At 45.4% G+C, this 17748-nt stretch overlaps 1 protein-coding gene across 1 annotated transcript in view; it reads right to left on the bottom strand.

Moving 5' to 3' along the window:
* The window catches only part of LOC147627693 (ketose-bisphosphate aldolase class-II family protein), a 78413-nt gene that overhangs the window by 48522 nt on the left and 12143 nt on the right, over positions 1-17748 (bottom strand). The window contains exons 3-5 of the mRNA XM_086814626.1: positions 8827-8903; positions 8548-8602; positions 8362-8410 (exon numbers count right to left, since the gene is read on the bottom strand). Of these exons, the coding sequence (XP_086670752.1) occupies positions 8362-8410; positions 8548-8602; positions 8827-8903 (181 nt within the window). The remainder of the gene's footprint in view (positions 1-8361; positions 8411-8547; positions 8603-8826; positions 8904-17748) is intronic.

Below are 17748 nucleotides of genomic sequence, written 5' to 3'. Positions count from 1 at the left end.
GCCCTGTCGGACCGAGCGAGTGAGGGGAAATTTGTCTCCATGGGTTGCTGAATGAGAACCTGATTGTGAGAAGCTGAGTAGAGTCTTGAAACACCTCGGATCCACTGCACGGCGGGGAACCCCATCCGGCTCATAGTGCTCTCCAGAAAGCTCCAATCCACCCTATCATAAGCTTTCTCAAAGTCTAGGAGTAGCACCATGAGGTCTTGCTGTCGCATCTTGGTCAAAGCTGTCGCCTCCCAGGAGGTGAAGATGTCCGGAATACTCCGATCCTGAACAAAGCCTGTCTGAGTGTCGTGAATCAAGTCTGGGAGGAAAGGATGAAGTCTCCTATTGATGGCCTTGGCCAAAATCTTGTAGGTGGTCCCAAGAAGATTTTGGCCAAAATCCCCTGTGACTCTGCCGCCGGCCTAGGTCTAGAAGGAAGCCCTGGCATGATACCTGTACTCCACCCTCCTCTCCGCTATACATCTAATCTTCGTGTGGGCGGCAGCAAGCTGACTCTTAATCCAAGGGCTATCTAGGGAACTCTCCTAAAGGCGTTGTAGAGAAGCCAGACCCCTCCTCAGACTCCTCTCCTTCTCCTGAAATCCCTCCAATCTACTCTAGGCTGCCTCCTGTAGGAAGCTGTTGATCTCCCCCAGACCCACATCCAGTGTGCATGCAGTAGAGCCTGAAATAAAATCCAGTCCTGCCCATATCTGCTCTATCTTGCTGCAGATCTCGGGGTCCTGAATGAGGTTGTCTGGAATCCTAGAGCTCGCGTGCCTGTCTTGCCTCTAGGGGTTCTCTGAGGACAGAATAACCAGAGCGTGATCTGAAAAAGTATTGGACGAAGAAGATGGGGCAGACGGGGCTGTAACGGGAAGAGTTGGAGGCGAGGATGGCGGAGGAGGCGGCAGAAGTGGGGAGGTGGAGAGGAGGGGGAAGGGAGCGGTTGGGAATGGGCCTCCGGAGCTAGAGGGTGCTGAGAGGTGCATGCCGGGAGATCAGTGGGAAAAAGGCCTCACTAGAAACTGAGAACCGGAGGAGGAATCTCGACAGGGAAGCGCCCGCCAAACTAGTGGGGCCGGAGGGACCCTTGCAGTGGCAGGAGAGGGCCCGTCACTGAGTGGTGGGTGCTATGATAAATGCTCGAAACGGTTCTCTGACAGAACCGAATCCTCCTGTTCTCTGCCAGCCAGGCACGCTCAGTGGTGGCGCTTAGCTCTGGTGGTCGGCTGACAGCCTTGGCGAGGGCCAACAGTCTGCCACTCTCCGGAAAAGCAGAGTCATCCGTGGCTGGGTCCAGATGCTCGGCTGAATGAGGGCCTGCCTCCCTCTCTACCCCTTGGTGCGGATCTGAATGGGGACCGGGGAGGGACCACCGGAGGCGGTCTCCTGGACTGTCGTTGAGGGAAAACTCTGGCAAGGTCTCCCATTTGCCTGCAGATGAAGCACTGGCCGGGAAGGCTTGAGTACTCCACACGCTGAATGATGGGGTCTCCCCGAAGGCAAGGAATGGATATGACATGGGACACTGACTTTGGTGAGGCGATACAGATGCAGAGGGATGGAATCTCAAAAGCCCATGCAAGGGACAACGTGGCAATGGGAGAGGATTCCATCACTCTCCCAATGGCTCCAATGATCGACAAGAGAAGAGGAAGGTACTCCTTCCTGAGGCTTGGGAAGTAGACTGTCACAGGAAAGCCTGAAACTCCAGCGAGAGGGTCAAATGTCGGGTTGAAGCTGTGTTGCCACCGTGCAAAGAAGGCCTGGGCCGTACACAATGCAATGGGGCTCAACTGCACGACAAGATCAGACGCTGCTGGTGAGTCGAACTCAACTTGGTAGTAGCCGCGCCCCAAAGGATGAATGTCTGTGATCTTTGCAGGTCCACCTAGGTGGCTAGCTTGAAGATCATCTTTGAGTTGTTCGCATACGGGGCGGCTACCGACAATCTTGCATACTAGAGTGGAGGTCTCTAGGGATGCAATAGTTGTAGCAAGAAGCTGTAGGTTTGCTTCAGAAAAAGAAAGGCAGGTAATGGTGGCCTCGGTCGGGTGGGACAGAGTGGCTGCCATGGAGTCTTCCTGGGGGCGAACACCAGAACTTGCCAGAAATAGAAAACAGCCCACAAGTTGCGGGTGCTGCCGGAGGAACAAGGAAGGGACAAAGAAGGGGAAACGGAAGGGAACAAGGCACAAGTGGAGTGTGTGTGTGTGTGTGTGTGTGTGAGGGGGGGGGGGGTGGGGGGAGGGGGCGCAAAGAGGGAGGAGAAAGGGAAGGGAGGGAGGAAAAAACGGGCAAAAAAGGGGAAGCGTTTGAGAAAAAAACAAAAAAAGGGGAGGGGCACAGAAAGGAAGGGGGCGGAGTGGGCGTGGGCGCGGAAAAGAGCGAAGGGAGGAGAGGGCGGGTGTAGGAGAAGACGATGGGGAGGGTAGGGGGGCGGGCACCGGCGCAAACAAGGGGGGAAGACGGGCAAGGGGACAGCACAGGCTGCACGCAGAGCAGGACGGGGGGGAGTGCATCTCGCTTGCTAGATTGTATAGATTCCCTAAGATTTTGATAGCTTGAAGGAGACAGTTGTGGTGCTTGATAGTTTTAAGAGGGAGGTATGATATCCCCCCAGGTACGAGGATTTACCAGATCTTGGAAAGGATGGATATGATGTTGTAGCTGGCAGATAGTTGTCTCGACGATTTCAAGTTTCCAATTCCATGAGGAGTTGGAGGATTGAAGGATGGTTTATGTTTTTCAAGGACCTAAGAAGGTTCTATTTTTTTGGTCTTGTTCCCACGGTCATACGCTAGACGAACATCATCTTCGATTGAGCTAGTTTCTTGATATGTGGCTATGTGGATTTGATAGACACGTATAAAGCTGATTTTGGAGACAGTTGAAATTGGATTTTTCTTCCTCGTATCATCCACAGACGGATGGCCATAGTGAGATAGCAAATTCAGCCATATGGGATTTGTTAAAGTGATATGTTGTAGAACAGAAAACGGAGTCAGAGAAGTATCTTCCACTAGTAGAGTTTGCCCACAACAATACAGTGCATGATGCCAAAGGAAAGGTACCGTTTGAGGTTGCTTATGGCCAAAGGATGAGATCTTTACACCAGATGAGTATGTCAAAGATCTAGATACGGCTTTTGCACAGGTGCGGATAGCCATAGAGAGGTCAAGGGCTAAGCAGAAAAAGGTTGTGGATAAGCATAGAAGGGTGGTGGAGTACAAGGAAGGTGATTAGGTATTGTTGAAGTTTGAGAAAGCAAGGCTTTGAAAGAAGGGCAAAGAGAAGTTTTATCCTAAGTTATCCAATAGGTATTATGGACCTTTCCGGGTGTAGGGAAAGGTCGGCGATGTGGCTTTCAGACTAGCATTACCTGATCATTGGAGGATTCACAATGCTTTTCATGTGAGTCTCCTAAAAGCTTATAAGCGTCCCGAACCTTTGGAACCAATGAACGAGGATCCATCAAAAGTTGAAGAGCTAGAGGAAGTTCAACCAGAGTAGATTGTCTTTCATAAGGAAAGAAGGGGATCGCTTGGCAAGGTTACTAGAAAGTGCCTTCGAGAATTATTTGGCTATGGATGCCAAGTGGGTGGATGAGAACTTCTTTGTGGAGTATCCACAAGTTTTACAGGCATATCAGGAAGCTTTTTAGTTGAGGACAACTTATTAGAAGCCAAGGAGATGTCACTGGCCTTTGTATTTTGACATACAAGGAACCAAGAACAAAGGAGAATGCTCAAAGTTTATATTCCACTCTAGGGAATTGAGTATTCTAGAACTCCAGGGTTGTTGTCCAAGTTGTATCCAAAAGGAGCAACTTTGAGATTGAACAACACTATATCTTTTGTACAAGAGTCATGGGACTAGCCATCTCATGGAGGCACTGTTTATCAGTGAAGGAAATCATAACTGAGTACATGGATATGAATACTGTTAGTCTACCATAGTCAAACACTGACATGGCTAGTTGGACTATAGTAGGAACTGGTGTAAAAACCAAGAAATTGGTGTCAAAACCAAGGAACTGTTTGTGCATTCATTTGTTCATTTTATTTATGCTTATGAGCATATCTGTGTATGTATGCCAAGGGTCGGGAACGCCCAGTCAAACCCAAGGACGAGCATGTGTGCACGTGTTTTTGTCTTCTAACGTATAACTAGTGCGTGTTGATCTTGATAGGAAGAGAATTATGCTGGGAAACTCTTGTCTGAGGGAAACTCTAGAGGGGCAAGGGGTGGGAGTATTTGCTAGAGAAATCAAACCCAAGGTCACTTTATGTTAAGGGTGAAAACAACGAGGGGAAGATGCTCCCCAAAGCCAAGCACAAGAGAAGAGGAGGACATTCCGCATGAAGAACCATGTCTCAAGAGCCAAAGAGAGACGAGCTAAGCCCACAACAAGAAAAAAGCAAAGAAAAGCAAGACCTAACAGTTGAGGACAACTGTTTTAATAAGTTGGGGGGATGTCACCGAAGCATTAAAAAACAGGTCCCTAATATGCAAAAATGCAACGCATTTTTAAAAAAAAAAGGTTTGAAAAAAAAAGTGACGTGGCGATGGTGACATGGCACTGACATGTGGCAAGTTAGCAACTCAAGGCCACCTTACAAGCTTGGAATGATGTGATTAGCTTTTGGAAATCAAAAGATTAAAAGCTTTTTAAATACTAAAAAGAGAAGAGCTTTTATTATTACAAAGATGGTTTTTGGACTATACGTGAGTTTGAAAGTGCTTTTCTCAAGTGCTTTTGGGCAAGAACTATAAATTCAGATCTTCTCTCATTGTTGAGACATGTAAAAAGACGAGAGAGCTCTCTAGCTCTAAGAACTTGTACTCAAGGCTCCTCCAAGGGGTTTTATAACTCAAAGGGGGGGGTCGGCCCAAGGCTATTCCGACCCCTAGTGTGGTGTCTTCTCTCTCTACTCTCTCTTTTGTTTATTTTCAGATTTTCTTAAGGTTTTAAGTTGATGTTTTCTTGAAGATAAGCTAAGTGCCCATGCCACAACCCTTCTGAAGGCATGTTACGAGTAGCTAGATTCTCCTTCATTTATTTCCAAGAGTGGAAATGTCCTAAGTCGTGAGGAATGTTAGGTACCTAACACTAACCCTTGGGGTTAGAGACTAATCCAACAAGGTTAGGAGAGGAAAAGCAGACAGATTTAGGTGGCTAAGGTTCAGATTTAACAAATCCAAGGTTATTGGCTATTTATGATTGGAGTGTTATTTATTACAACAATAAGAACTATATAAGGTTATTATTGATTCATGGTGGTCTCGATTTGGACCAAAGGCTTACTCCTACCATGGACATGGCGGATCACGGGTAGTCTTGCCAAGATTCCTTGTGAGGTAGGCACTGGTGGTATGGGACACTGGCATGGACTCATAGGAGTGGAAGCTTAGCCCCTGGCTCGCAGTAGGTTTGCGGACGCGAACCTAGGGTTGGGTGGTGAGCTTGCCTGCACCCTTCTTTGTTTGTACCAATCTTGTTTATGCATGTGTACTAGGTGATCCTTGGAATCAGAATGTGTTTGAAAGTTTATTATGAGTTTCCAAATTTTATAGGATTCAAGGAGCCCGTGGCCTAAGAAATCTTGGTATGGTTCATGGAATTGGTCTGTTAAAGGAACCCATGTTGTAGTTCAAAGCACAAGAGAGCCAAAAGAACTAAGGGAACACTTGTGAGTGTTAGTGTTCGCACAATTTCATATCGATTAGAAAAATGAACAATCAACTTTGTTTTGATTTCTCATCTTAGGCCACTTAAAAGGAAATGATGAGGGCATGTTCGTAGAGCTGAAGAGAACTAGACATCCAGACAATCCATGTGTTGGACTATGAAGGACAAGTTGACCAAAATAGCGGGCATATTTGAGTCAAGAAGATTTTGGTAGGTCAAGCATACTTTACCATAGACTTTTGAAAGGCCAAGTAGACGTGTAATGTTTATGTTAAGAGTAAGGACCTCGAGAGATTACAAGCTTGGTAGTGTAGTATTGCTAGGCCAAGATACAGAGTATTGAAAGGCCAAGTAGACCTGTAATGTTTATGTTAACAATAAGGACCTCGAGAAGTTACAAGCTTGGTAGTGATCGTATTGCTAGGCTAAGACAGATTTCACTTTATTTCCTTAATCGGAGAAGTGAGTTTCCTAAAGATATGTTAACAAGAGACGCTAGATGCAACAAAATTATGGGAAAGTTGATGCCAACTGGCATGTGTTAATGACATAGAAGCTGAATATCTTACTCGAACAACTAGAATTTGTGTGGACTAGAATGTCTAGACTGCAAATGGCAGTATTGTGGTTTGAAATATCCCTAAGATTGCAAGTAGAAATGGGATGAACTTAGTAAAGAGCCTGCTGTGCGCTTCTACAAAGTGAGCAGAGATACAAGAAGCTATTGAGGCTTAAGATAGACGTTCGAGATATGGAAGTAGCATGAGTTAGGAAGGTGAACCTAAGTATTGGCAGTTTGGTCCTAAGTTGTGATCAAAGATGATGATTCTTGTTAAGGGGATGAGAATATGTCATGACCCTAATCAGTTGATTGATAATTTGGCAAGGATCAAGTGGATCAAGGTCAGCGATTCGATGCTTCAGGCAAGGATCTAAGGATCAAGGCCAAGAGATGAAGCAAAATGCTTGAAGACAAGTGGTCCGAAGGATAGCATCACATATGGCAGCATGAAAATGCACACCGTCACTTGCAAACTGTGAGTGCGAACACTAGTCTGAGTGGTCTGAAGGAAAGCATCACACAAGGTGGCATGAGAATGCACACTGTCAATTGCAAGCTGTAAGTGCACACTCCAGTCTCAGGTAAGCGGCCAAAGGAAGACTGGGTTCATGGGTTGAGCCAAGCTGGCGAGAGAGCCCAATGGTGAGTATGCACAGGGAAGCTAATGACAAGGGCCAAAGACTTTGTGGACGAGTAGGTTCTCACTTGGGTGCCTTCGTTATTGGTATATATAGGAGGGGGGGAACATTCACCTTATGCCATGCTAGTGTGTCATTATTTTTGCATGTTTGCTAATTTGAGGTCTTCTCTTCCAAAACGTTGCATGCTTGCATGGACGAGGATGAGTCATGACGACATTGCTCTATATGGAATTGATGATCCTCCACGATTTCAAGCTCAAATGGAATTCAAGCCTCCAAAAATGGAACATTATTCTAAGTACTTGGCAATCCCAGCCATACACAGTTGAAGCATAATATTTTCAAATGTAATTCGTGGCCAAATTACATGGAAAAAACTCTTGCATCATGTCTTGTGTGTTGTCCATCTCACTGTGACCACTGGTGGCTATGCACGGTGCAATGAGGGGCATATAACAACTTCTTGAAAGTAATACAGGTGGTGTTTGTGGTGTTCTTGTGCGTTGTTCTATGCTTAAATTCAAGTCTGTTTTAAGTGTTACATGTCGTGAGTGTCAAGGACTCTGGACATACTGTCCAAAGAAGAACCACCACTTTAGTGTGTCATGCAACCACCCTTACTATATGCACACCAAAATTTGGCATGCTCGGTGGGACTCTTGAAACTTGGAGTCCTCTTAGCTCACCTTGTGTCCTCTATATGCCCAATACACGCTCCCATGCTAGGCTGGTCAGCCCAGTCAAAAGTCCTCTCTCAATACCCTGCTATAGCCGAAAGAGGTTCAATTAGGTACCTGCATTAGCAGCACTAGTAAGAACTCTGTGACAAAATTTCGGAACAAACCAAACCATGCTCTCCTCAAGAGAAAAGCAGCACCCAAATTGATGACCATGCTACAATCCCAATAGAGACTTATCATGGCAAGAAAATTGCGCATTTGAAAGATGTAAGTCTTGTCCCAAGGTTGGACATGTATTGACTATCCTTCAGCCATGTGTAACTCCAGATAAAATGTCCTTTTCTATAAGTCAGTGCTGTGGATCCATCAGTAAGTGCAACGAGCCCATGTACTGTAGTCTTTTCTTTATACCAAAGTTGGTGCCACATACTGCATGTGTCCCATTAGAGTCATTTGCAAGGACCCACTATAGGACTTGGTCATTACTGTCACAGACTTGTGAAGATGCAGCACGTCCTAAAAGGACGGTGTGGTCCCAGTTGTGTGGATTCAAATGTGATGGTCAGAAACTTGACAATTGGCTCAAATGGAGAGCCCAATGCACAGAGGTTATAAAGAGGGCACAAACGCCACTGTTCCCATTCCGCGATAATGCCTTTCTGTTAAGACCACTGCCCTTATAGGGAGGAGCTGTAGCAGTGTGTTACACCTTCAACATGTACTACACTTATTGAAAAATCATTTTCCTCATGAAAGAAAAGAATACATCCTGCAATGTGTCAAAGTTGAGCATACCTTCCTTTACCAGCTCCTCCATCAATCACATACAACGTCTCACTTAAAACTGCCAAACGTACAGCCAAGTATCATTCATCATATAATCACAAACATAGGATAAGTTTTGAAACCAAAGACGCCCTTAAAGGGTTGTAGTTCCAACATATTCTTGTCAAACTAAAAATTTTATACTGAAAATATTACCTGACAAAACCAGCCCTGTTCGTCTAAAAGCCTCTGCTTGGCCTGCTGCCATAATCTGCACATACATTGGATATCATATCATATTTAATACACATCATGCACCCATGCATGCACACATGCACGCACATGCGCACTCATAACATTGGATTACATCCAAGTTTGCCAATTGACAGAGTAACTGCAGTTTTTCAACAAACAAACACAAAGCAAAGAGAACACTCGAATAAACTTCACAAACAATACAAAAGAATTCTTTGAATCAAGAAGAATTTTACGTACTGTAAGGGTCCCATTGGCAGCTCTTTTGACCCCTCCAGAAACAGGTGCATCTACTAGCTGAAGATCTCTTTCTTCAGCTGCAAAGAAACATATAGAAGGTACATAACTTGCTGGTTAGCAATAAAATGTAAACATGTGTCCCTTACCTAAAGATTTATCTCTAGATAGAGCAACTATGGAACATGGTTCCAAACTCTCTAATGTGCCTATGTCTCCCTAGAAGTGAGAGGTAACCTTGTGAAAACGTTGAGGCTATCTGAAGCACAAATTTGAAAAATCAGTGTCCGACTGCCAACACTCCCTTGGCATCTCTAAGGGCCTTTACAGACGAGCAGCCAGATAGCAAAGCATGAGCAGGGTATTTTTGGGCCAACCCCCCTGACCATGTGTTGCAGGCTATAAGATTACTGGGCTAGATGCAAGTATTAAGAGAGAAGAAAACAAATCGGAAAAAAACACAAGCACTTCCAATAAACCTATGCCTATATATTATAAAATGAATAAATATCCAAAACGCAAGCACTTCCAATAAACCTATGACTAATTCTATATATAATAAAATGAATAAATATCTAGATTTCAAAAGATTGTCTCCACAACTAGTGTAAACTAATCCCAAAAGATGATCAATAGCACCAGAAACCAAGTTGATGGAAAATGGAAAATGCTACGTTTCCACCAAATGCTGACTCATGTTTCCCTAGTTCCTACACATTAAAGAGCTCTCTAAGCTGCACAATGACTGAAGATGGAGACTACTGATTAATGACTGAATACAGGACTGGAGGGGCCTATTTATAGGAGGACAAACGTCCTCAATCTTTAGGTCGGAGCTGGTCAGCTACTTCATGCAGGTCATGGGCTGGCAGGCCAGCTAAACTACCAAAATAACCTTATAATTATAACCCATCTTTCATACATGAGCGTCTGGCTACTAGCCAGCCTAGATCTACCCTGTTGTCTACTTCCCGTTTAGACCTGTTGTCTGCCAAGATCCAGCCATCACCTTTCCTCCCTTCCTGCTGCCCATGACAGCCCAGTTGCTGCTGCTGTCTATATAGCACCAGGCTTGTGCTGACCGCCTGGCTTGTCAACACGGTGCGGGTGCATCACATGTCCCCCATTTTAACAGAAGCTATCCTCAACTGCATAGCCTCCTGATATCACAATAACCGGTGAGACTAATCTATGAACTAATCCTCATCAAACCAAACAGCTTGCTGTATTGCATAACCCTTATATTTAGGGAGAGATTCAAATTCCTTTCACTAGGAGTCTTTTCTGTACTAATAAAGAACCGCCGGTTCTGGCACAAGACCTCCATCATCCATGAACTCTGGCTCATCTTCCTCGGGTAGAGCACACAATTCTCGTCCATGGTACTCCACAAGATTTCTGGAGTGGAACACTGGATGCATATTCCACTTTGCTGACTCACTCCAGTTAAAAAATAGTATCATTGAGTCTCTTGATGATCTTGAGAGGACCCTTACTCTTCGCAGCAAGTATCAAAGAAACTCCTAAAACTCCTTGAGCCTCAGCTTTTCAATCTTTAAAGAAACCGTCGGCTTCACGCACTTGCTTCATCTGAGTCTTCCATATTTGCCGCAGCATCTGACATAAATCCTGGACCACTCTGAAGTGTCAAAGAAACTCCTAAACTCAGATTTTCAATTTTTAAAGAAACCCGATTGCTATCCCGATAGTACTCGTTGGCTTCCCACACTTGGTTCATCTGAGTCTTCCATATTTGCCGCAGCATCTGACATGAATCCTGGACCAACTGATTTGCACCATAATGACCTATAGAAATCTTGAGTGTTTAAATCATTTTAATTACAAACAGATGACCATACACCACCTCAAAGGGAGTCTTCATTGTCAAAACCTAAACTATATTGTTGATGGCATGCTCCACCAACAGCAAAAATGCCTCCCAAAGAGTTTGATGCTCATGACAGTTACACCGAAACATTATAATCAATGTCTTGTTCATGCTCTTTGTCTCATTGTTTGTCTGTGGGTGAAAAGCTATGCTAAACTGTAACTTCAACCCCGGACCATCAAACAAGGCCTTCCAAAACGCTCATATGAACTTGAAATCCCAGTCCAAGACGATCCTCTACAGAATTCCATGAAGTCACAACACTGTATATATGAAAAACTGCACCACATCCTATGCATTTGCATCTGACTTGCAAGGAATGAGATGAGACTACTTAATCAACCAATCAACAACTGTCAAAATACAGTCATTATAAAACTCCTGGCTCTTCAACAAACCAACCAAGAAAACCATAGTTCCCATGGCAACTCGCAGATCAGCAATGGATGACGCTTGGTTGTTTGCGTGCTGATTTCCATGTGTCTAATGTTGACTTTTGATAGATGTAGCAGAAGCGCACATGCTCGTGTACATCATGCTTCATGCAAGGCCAGAAGAGAAGTTGAGTGAATTCTCCAATGAGGGCCCCCAACACAATGTCCTGAAACAGAAACATCATGTCATTTTCATAGAAGCACCAGACGCAAACCACCATCTTGACTCACACGCGCCGTCCTTGTAGTACCACCACCCATCATGAACAGTGTACTTCAACCTGCAAGAACTTTCTTCAATGTGCTTAAAATCCGGATCGTCCCATAAATTCTCTTCATGAATAGAGAATACTCATTCTTGCAGCTGATTTGAAAAATGAAGTATGAGAGAAAATGCCGGCAACGAAGTTAATGAGGAGGCAATGCAGATCCAAAATTCAGCATGAAGCTTCAGTCGTACATGGAGTATTGTAACACACAATTTCTTACTCCCGTCGGCAACCGAATGACCTTCCCCTACAACACTCTCTCAATGTCACCACCATTAGCATCACAAAGCACAATAAAGGGCTTGTCCAAATATGGAAGACAGAGGACTAGAGAGGCCGACATAAATACTTTGAGAGTCTCAAAACAAGTCCGTTCCACCCAACAAAACACCCAATCCTCCTTTTGTAAAACATGAGGATTAGTTTCTTGGGCATACTGCTCCACATGTTTGTTGGATTCCTCAAAATTCCATTGAGTATGATAACATGGTCCTAAGAGGTAACCTTGACCAAGTAGAACTTCGTCTCTGTAGGGTAAAGCTACAATTGCTTGGCCTGAATCACCCTTATGGCCAATTCCAAATGACTATGATGCTCATCTCCGAACTTTCTGAGGACCAAAATGTCCTTGAGGAACACGATGCCAATGTGGCCAAAATTCGGCTGAGAGTTCAAGAAATCATGCTACTCAAGGTGGTCCATGCATTGGTCAACCCAAACCGGCATCACCAAATACTTGAACAACCCAAAGGGGTCTTCTAAATTGTCATCTGGCGCAATCCAAACCAAATCATAGATGGACTTCAAATCCAACTTACTGACCGTCATAGCGCCTACAAGTTGATCGAGCAAATTATCGGCATGAGTGAGACGAAACTCATTCTCGATAGTTAATTTGTTGAGCGCCTTATGATCCACACAACCACATACACTTCCATCCTTCTTCTTGACCAAAATAATTGGAGCTCCAAATGGCAAGAAACTTGAGTGGACCAAGTCTTTGGATAACATTTCAAGTGACAATTGTTTGAGTTCAATCAACCCCAGGCCAACCGGAATATCGTACTCTGAATGTGAGTGCCGGACAAAGTCTTCAGCCTACTCGCATTTGGTGTAGCCATGAGGCCCCTACCATGAGCTACTGACCCTTGGCGTAGATATAAGTTCCCTGCCATGAGGTGTCTTGTCCACAGGTCTTGTCCATACCATGGAGCTCTCAAAAGCACAAAGAATGCCCAAATAGTGATAGGTGATGTGCCGAAGGACCATGCATGGGCATCTAGTGTCTACCCTTTTTGAAAATGGCGCCTCTTAAGCAATCATTCGGGAGCATTAGGTTGAGCAATTGAAGTTGCCTTTCGTGGTGGGCGTGAGCAACGTGGTCGCAACCAACGGCATGAGAAGAAAAAAGAGTTAATCCAACCAAGTTCAAGTATGATAGCTATTGGAGGATGCTTATTTGTTGATTGGAGAGTTTTATGGGCAGTGGCATCTTTAGATCAAGTGGATATCATTCTTTATCAGCCATGGTTGTTTCATCAACTGTGGATGGTCCACCTTAGCAAACACTCACTAACACTCCGAGATAATTCCAGTTACTAGTTGGAGATGGTAGGGGAGTCCTTGCCTTCACTTATGAGTCCCATTGCTTAGCAAGCGATACACAAGGTTGGAAATGGCTACACCACGTATGTTCTATTTGTGGCATCTAACGAGCTTGATTGACCTTTCAAAAGATCGGAAGCGGATTTTAGCACAATATGTTCATCTTTTGGCATTACCAGAGTGAGTTACCCTATGCCAAGCCGGAGGATTGTTGCAGTGACCTCATCACAAGTGTTGAGCCTCCCTCAACGACTTCCTACAAGATCAGCCACCCTGTACAGCTACGCTTTGAATGATCGACTAAATGAAAGGGAGATTGTTCAATACATGTTGTGCATTGCATGGCATACCTACATGCCTAGAATTGCTTTTGCATGAATTGTTTTACTACTTGCAAGATTTGTATGTGTAGTTTATGGGGAAGTCCCATGACACATGAGTCCGTATTTTGACCTTGCTTGTGGGCTGTAGATAGGTGGTAGGTTTGACTCTAAACTCTTGTTTAGGTTTGTTAGAGTTATTGCTCATTTTTCTGTTTTGCATGTTCACACTTTATTAAAGTGTGGCCGTACATGTTGTGTAACTATTTGGCCCTCCTAGCTCTATTTCACATGATGAAATCCATGCCCATGCCCGGACACCAGATAGGTGGAAGAAGACATGGGGACAGGGTCCATAAGGTTTGATTAAGAAAAAGCAGCATTCTTGGTCAAAAAGCAAGAAAAAGCAAAAAGTCAAATAGGGTTGACCGCAAGCCAAGGGCACCATTGGAAAGAGGAGATTGAGCCGCACCAAAAAGATAGAAGGCGCTTTCTCAAAAAGTAGCTCTAAGGCCAAAAAGCAAGGCCTTAAAGCTAGAAAAGCAAAGCATCAAAAGTTGAGTAATATTTTATTAATAAAAGTAAAAAGAGCAAAAGCAAAGGCAAAAAGAGAAAAGCAAAGCATAAAAAGGCAAAGCAAAAGCATGAAGGCTTTTTGGCAAAAAGCAGGGTCTCTTACAAGTATAAAAAGGATTGGACTTCTCTTGTAGTACCATGAACAAGATCATTGAAGATTGAAGGAGATCATGGAGAGTGTGTGGGCATCATTATGAACATGGAGAGATTCTTCTTCGCCATCAACACCTTCTCCAACTTGCTTTTCAGATGTACGGTCAGCCCTAGACTTGTATGGGCATATGCATGGGCGATCGGACGCATGTACGGAGCTGTACAGACATGTACGGACAAAAAATTCAAAAATCCTTAAAATTTCAGAAACCCTAAAACTGCTCCAAAAACCCTAAAAACTGCTCCAAAAACCCTAAAAACTGCTCCAAAAACCCTAAAAACTGCTTTTTGGATTTTTTATCGCCCAAAAACCATTAAAATAGGTTTCATATCAGTTTTCTTGCCAGAAAGAGCTTTTCCATGGTTTTCTTCATCGACAAGGTTGTAGGAGTTGTGGAGATTACTCATGGGAACTTGGACTACTTGAACTTGGACTTGAACTTGGATATGAACTTGGACATAGAACTTGGATATGGAACATAGAGCTTGGACATGGAGCATAGACATGGAGAACTTGGACATAGAGCTTGGGCATGGAACTTGGACATGAACATTGAATTTGGACTAGGATCTGGACTTGGACTTGGATCAGGACTTGGACTTGGATCTGGATTTGGATTCATTGGACTTGGATTTGGATATTAGATTTGGTACTAGCCTAGTGAGATACTTGTGGGTCATCTCCGTGGTGTGCTCGGCATGAGAGATCTTGTGCCTCGACATCGACTTGGATATCCTACATGGGCATATCTGTTTGTTTTGTATTCATTGATTGTATTGATCCTAGCTAGCGAGCCCATGGATTGTTCCTGAATAATTTAAGGGGGCGGGGCCTATTCTCCGCTCAATGTGGTGTGTTGTGCAAGATCCCTATTCCCTCTCACCCTTGCTCAAGCCCCCAAGGCAGCAACATAACTCTCTCTCTCTTCTCAATCTTGAGGAATGGCCCCGAGTCTCCAAGAGAAACTTGAGGCCCTCGAGACAGCAATGAAGGCACTAATCAAGGAGAATAAGAAGACATCCGATTCCAACCTCAATGAGGTGGAGAACAAACTACACCGGCACATCATGGCCCTCGAAGCACGGGTCACGGACCTTAAACAATAGAACACAGCACTCAAGGAGGAGGTGAGTGCATTGAAAGTGGAACTGGTAGCCGTCAAGAACACCGAGAAGGAAGAAGGGGAGATCAATGAGAACACTCTCACGGCCATCAAAGAAGAGATCTCCAAGGAGATCACAAAGGACATGGAGGAAAAACTTGAAGCCAAGCAGTCAGGATGGGTTGAGGTGGTGAAGAAGAACATTCCCAAAGAAGTGAGGGAGGAGACTCAAAGGAAAGAACATCAAATCATTCACACCACCATTGAGAAGGAGAAGATGAGGCATGCCCGCCGCCTCAACATTCGAGTCACAGGTATAGCCAAGACACCCAACTCCACTCCCAAGAAAGATGGACAGCTTCTATACATGAAGCTAGGCTACAGGGAAGAGGACCCTCTCCCCTTCACCAAAGCATGGAGAGCCGGGAAAGACTCAACACGCAAGCGAGCCCTCATCCTATAGTTTGCAGGAGAGACCGAGAGGGTCACCTTCATGAGGAAGAGGGTCATACTACGAGGCTTAGAGGGAGCTCCTATTTTCTTGGATGATAATCTCACGAGGATGCAGCTAGAGCATAGGAGAGCTTGCATGCCACAAGTCTTACACGCGAGGAGAGAAGGCAAGAAGGCCTTCTATCGAGATGGTCGGGTCATCATTGATGGCCGGCCCATGGATTAGCGGTTTGGGGCTTATGGGACACAGACCAGGCCACTGACAGAGATACACATGGCAGTATGGAACTGTAATGGTTCACTATGGGTGCAACCTAGACGACTGGAGCATGTTATGGTGGGGAGAGACATCATACTTCTGACAGAGACACATCAGAGCCCAGAGAGAGGGCTACCTAGAGTAGAGGGATTCCAGTGGAAGTCAGCATATAGGAGGACCACACGGCAGGGTACCTCGAGAGGGTCGGGGGGAGTAGCAGTTCTATTCAGACGGGAGCTACAGGGGAGACTGAGAGTGGTAGCACAGGATCCAAAGGCCAAATACATGTGGATCAGCTTACAGCTCTCACAGGACAGGGTTATATACATAGCCCTATGTTACTTTCCTCCATCAGGATCCTCCTATGTCATTACAGAGGACATGCCACAGGAAGAGGAGACAGGAGCCTCGCCATACACTTGTCTGTCAGAGGAGATTATGCATTATTCTACACTAGGGGAAGTATTTCTTACGGGTGACTTCAATGCCCACACACAAAGCAGACAGTGTGAGGTGTATGACTATGATGACATGGAGATCCTCCACCTTGTGGATCCAGAGGAGATAGGGGCTAGTCGGGCATCAAAGGACACTGGACCAGACAGAGGACATTATGGGGACCACTTACTTGAGTTGGGAGCCAGGCATCGTCTCGTTATTTATAACGGGATGCTACAGTGTCCGAGATCAGGAGGGCTGACATGCTTCCCACATGGGGGTCATACACGGACCGGACGCACGGTGGTGGACTACATTATGGGGTCTTTGGAGGCATCACAGCTTGTCACCTCATTCTCCATCCCACCTCGTCCTATTGGGGCAGATCATACATACTTGGCATTTTCACTAGCCGGATCACCAGTATCACCAGCCCTCGACATACCCATGCCACACACTACCATCTACTTCACACACGACATGGCAAACATATACACTCGTAGAGTAGAGGATGGGCTCCTACTCATGGATCCCCTGGTACCTATGGATACCATTACAGCCTAGCTGGCATCACTCCTACACACGGCTGCATTACAGAGCTTCCCACATCGTGTCCACTCAGGAGAGCCGGCGAGATCTGGGACTATGCCCTAGAACAGATGGTATGATGACGAGTGCGGAGCCCTATACTCACGGCTCCGCATATAGAGAGCCTTGAGCCATCACGGAGCAGGAGTCGAGGAGAGAGATGAGGAGACTTACTCGCCGCAAAAGGCGGGCCTTCGCAGAGATACAGGAGCTAGAGATCTTCCATTTCTTCATGAGTAGAGGTAGCCCTATCTCATGGCGGCACTTCAGAGAGCCCCGGCCACACCGACACCCATTGCAGACCCACAGACATGGCACACATATGCAGAGGGCCTATACCACGCCCCACAGCAGCCACCTATACCTCAGCCACACAGGAGCTCGACCTACCACAGCTAGCTTCTTTACCCACTCGATGGTAAAGGAAGCTATCTGCCGCCTACAGCATGGACGGGCCGCCGACCATATGGGCCTACAGGTTGAGCATCTCATATATGCAGTAGATTCTTTGGCTCCTTTTCTTGCACACCTGTTTAACAGGGCACTAGCACACGGTTTGCCTGCGGAGTGGACGATGCACACCATTGTGCCGATCCACAAAACAGGGGATATGCTTGATCCGAGCAACTACAGGACGGTTATGGTTAGCCACGTGTTGGCCAAACTCTATGGTGCAGTGTTGGAGCAAGAGCTTAGCTTATATGCTGAGCGAGCAAGTTTACGCTCATCAGGGCAGGTAGCCAAGCTTCAGGAGAGCTTTCTCTACCACTGACCATGTATTCACTTTGAGATGTATGATTGATCAGGCCAGACTGAGGAAGAGAAAGCTCTATTGCTGC

The sequence above is a fragment of the Cibotium barometz genome, chromosome 20 (assembly GCF_041138505.1).
Source record: "Cibotium barometz isolate CiBa-2024 chromosome 20, ASM4113850v1, whole genome shotgun sequence".
NCBI classification, from domain to species: Eukaryota; Viridiplantae; Streptophyta; class Polypodiopsida; order Cyatheales; family Cibotiaceae; genus Cibotium; species Cibotium barometz.
The sequence above is the reverse complement of the archived record's forward strand: the minus strand, read 5'-3'. Positions and strand labels throughout refer to the sequence as shown.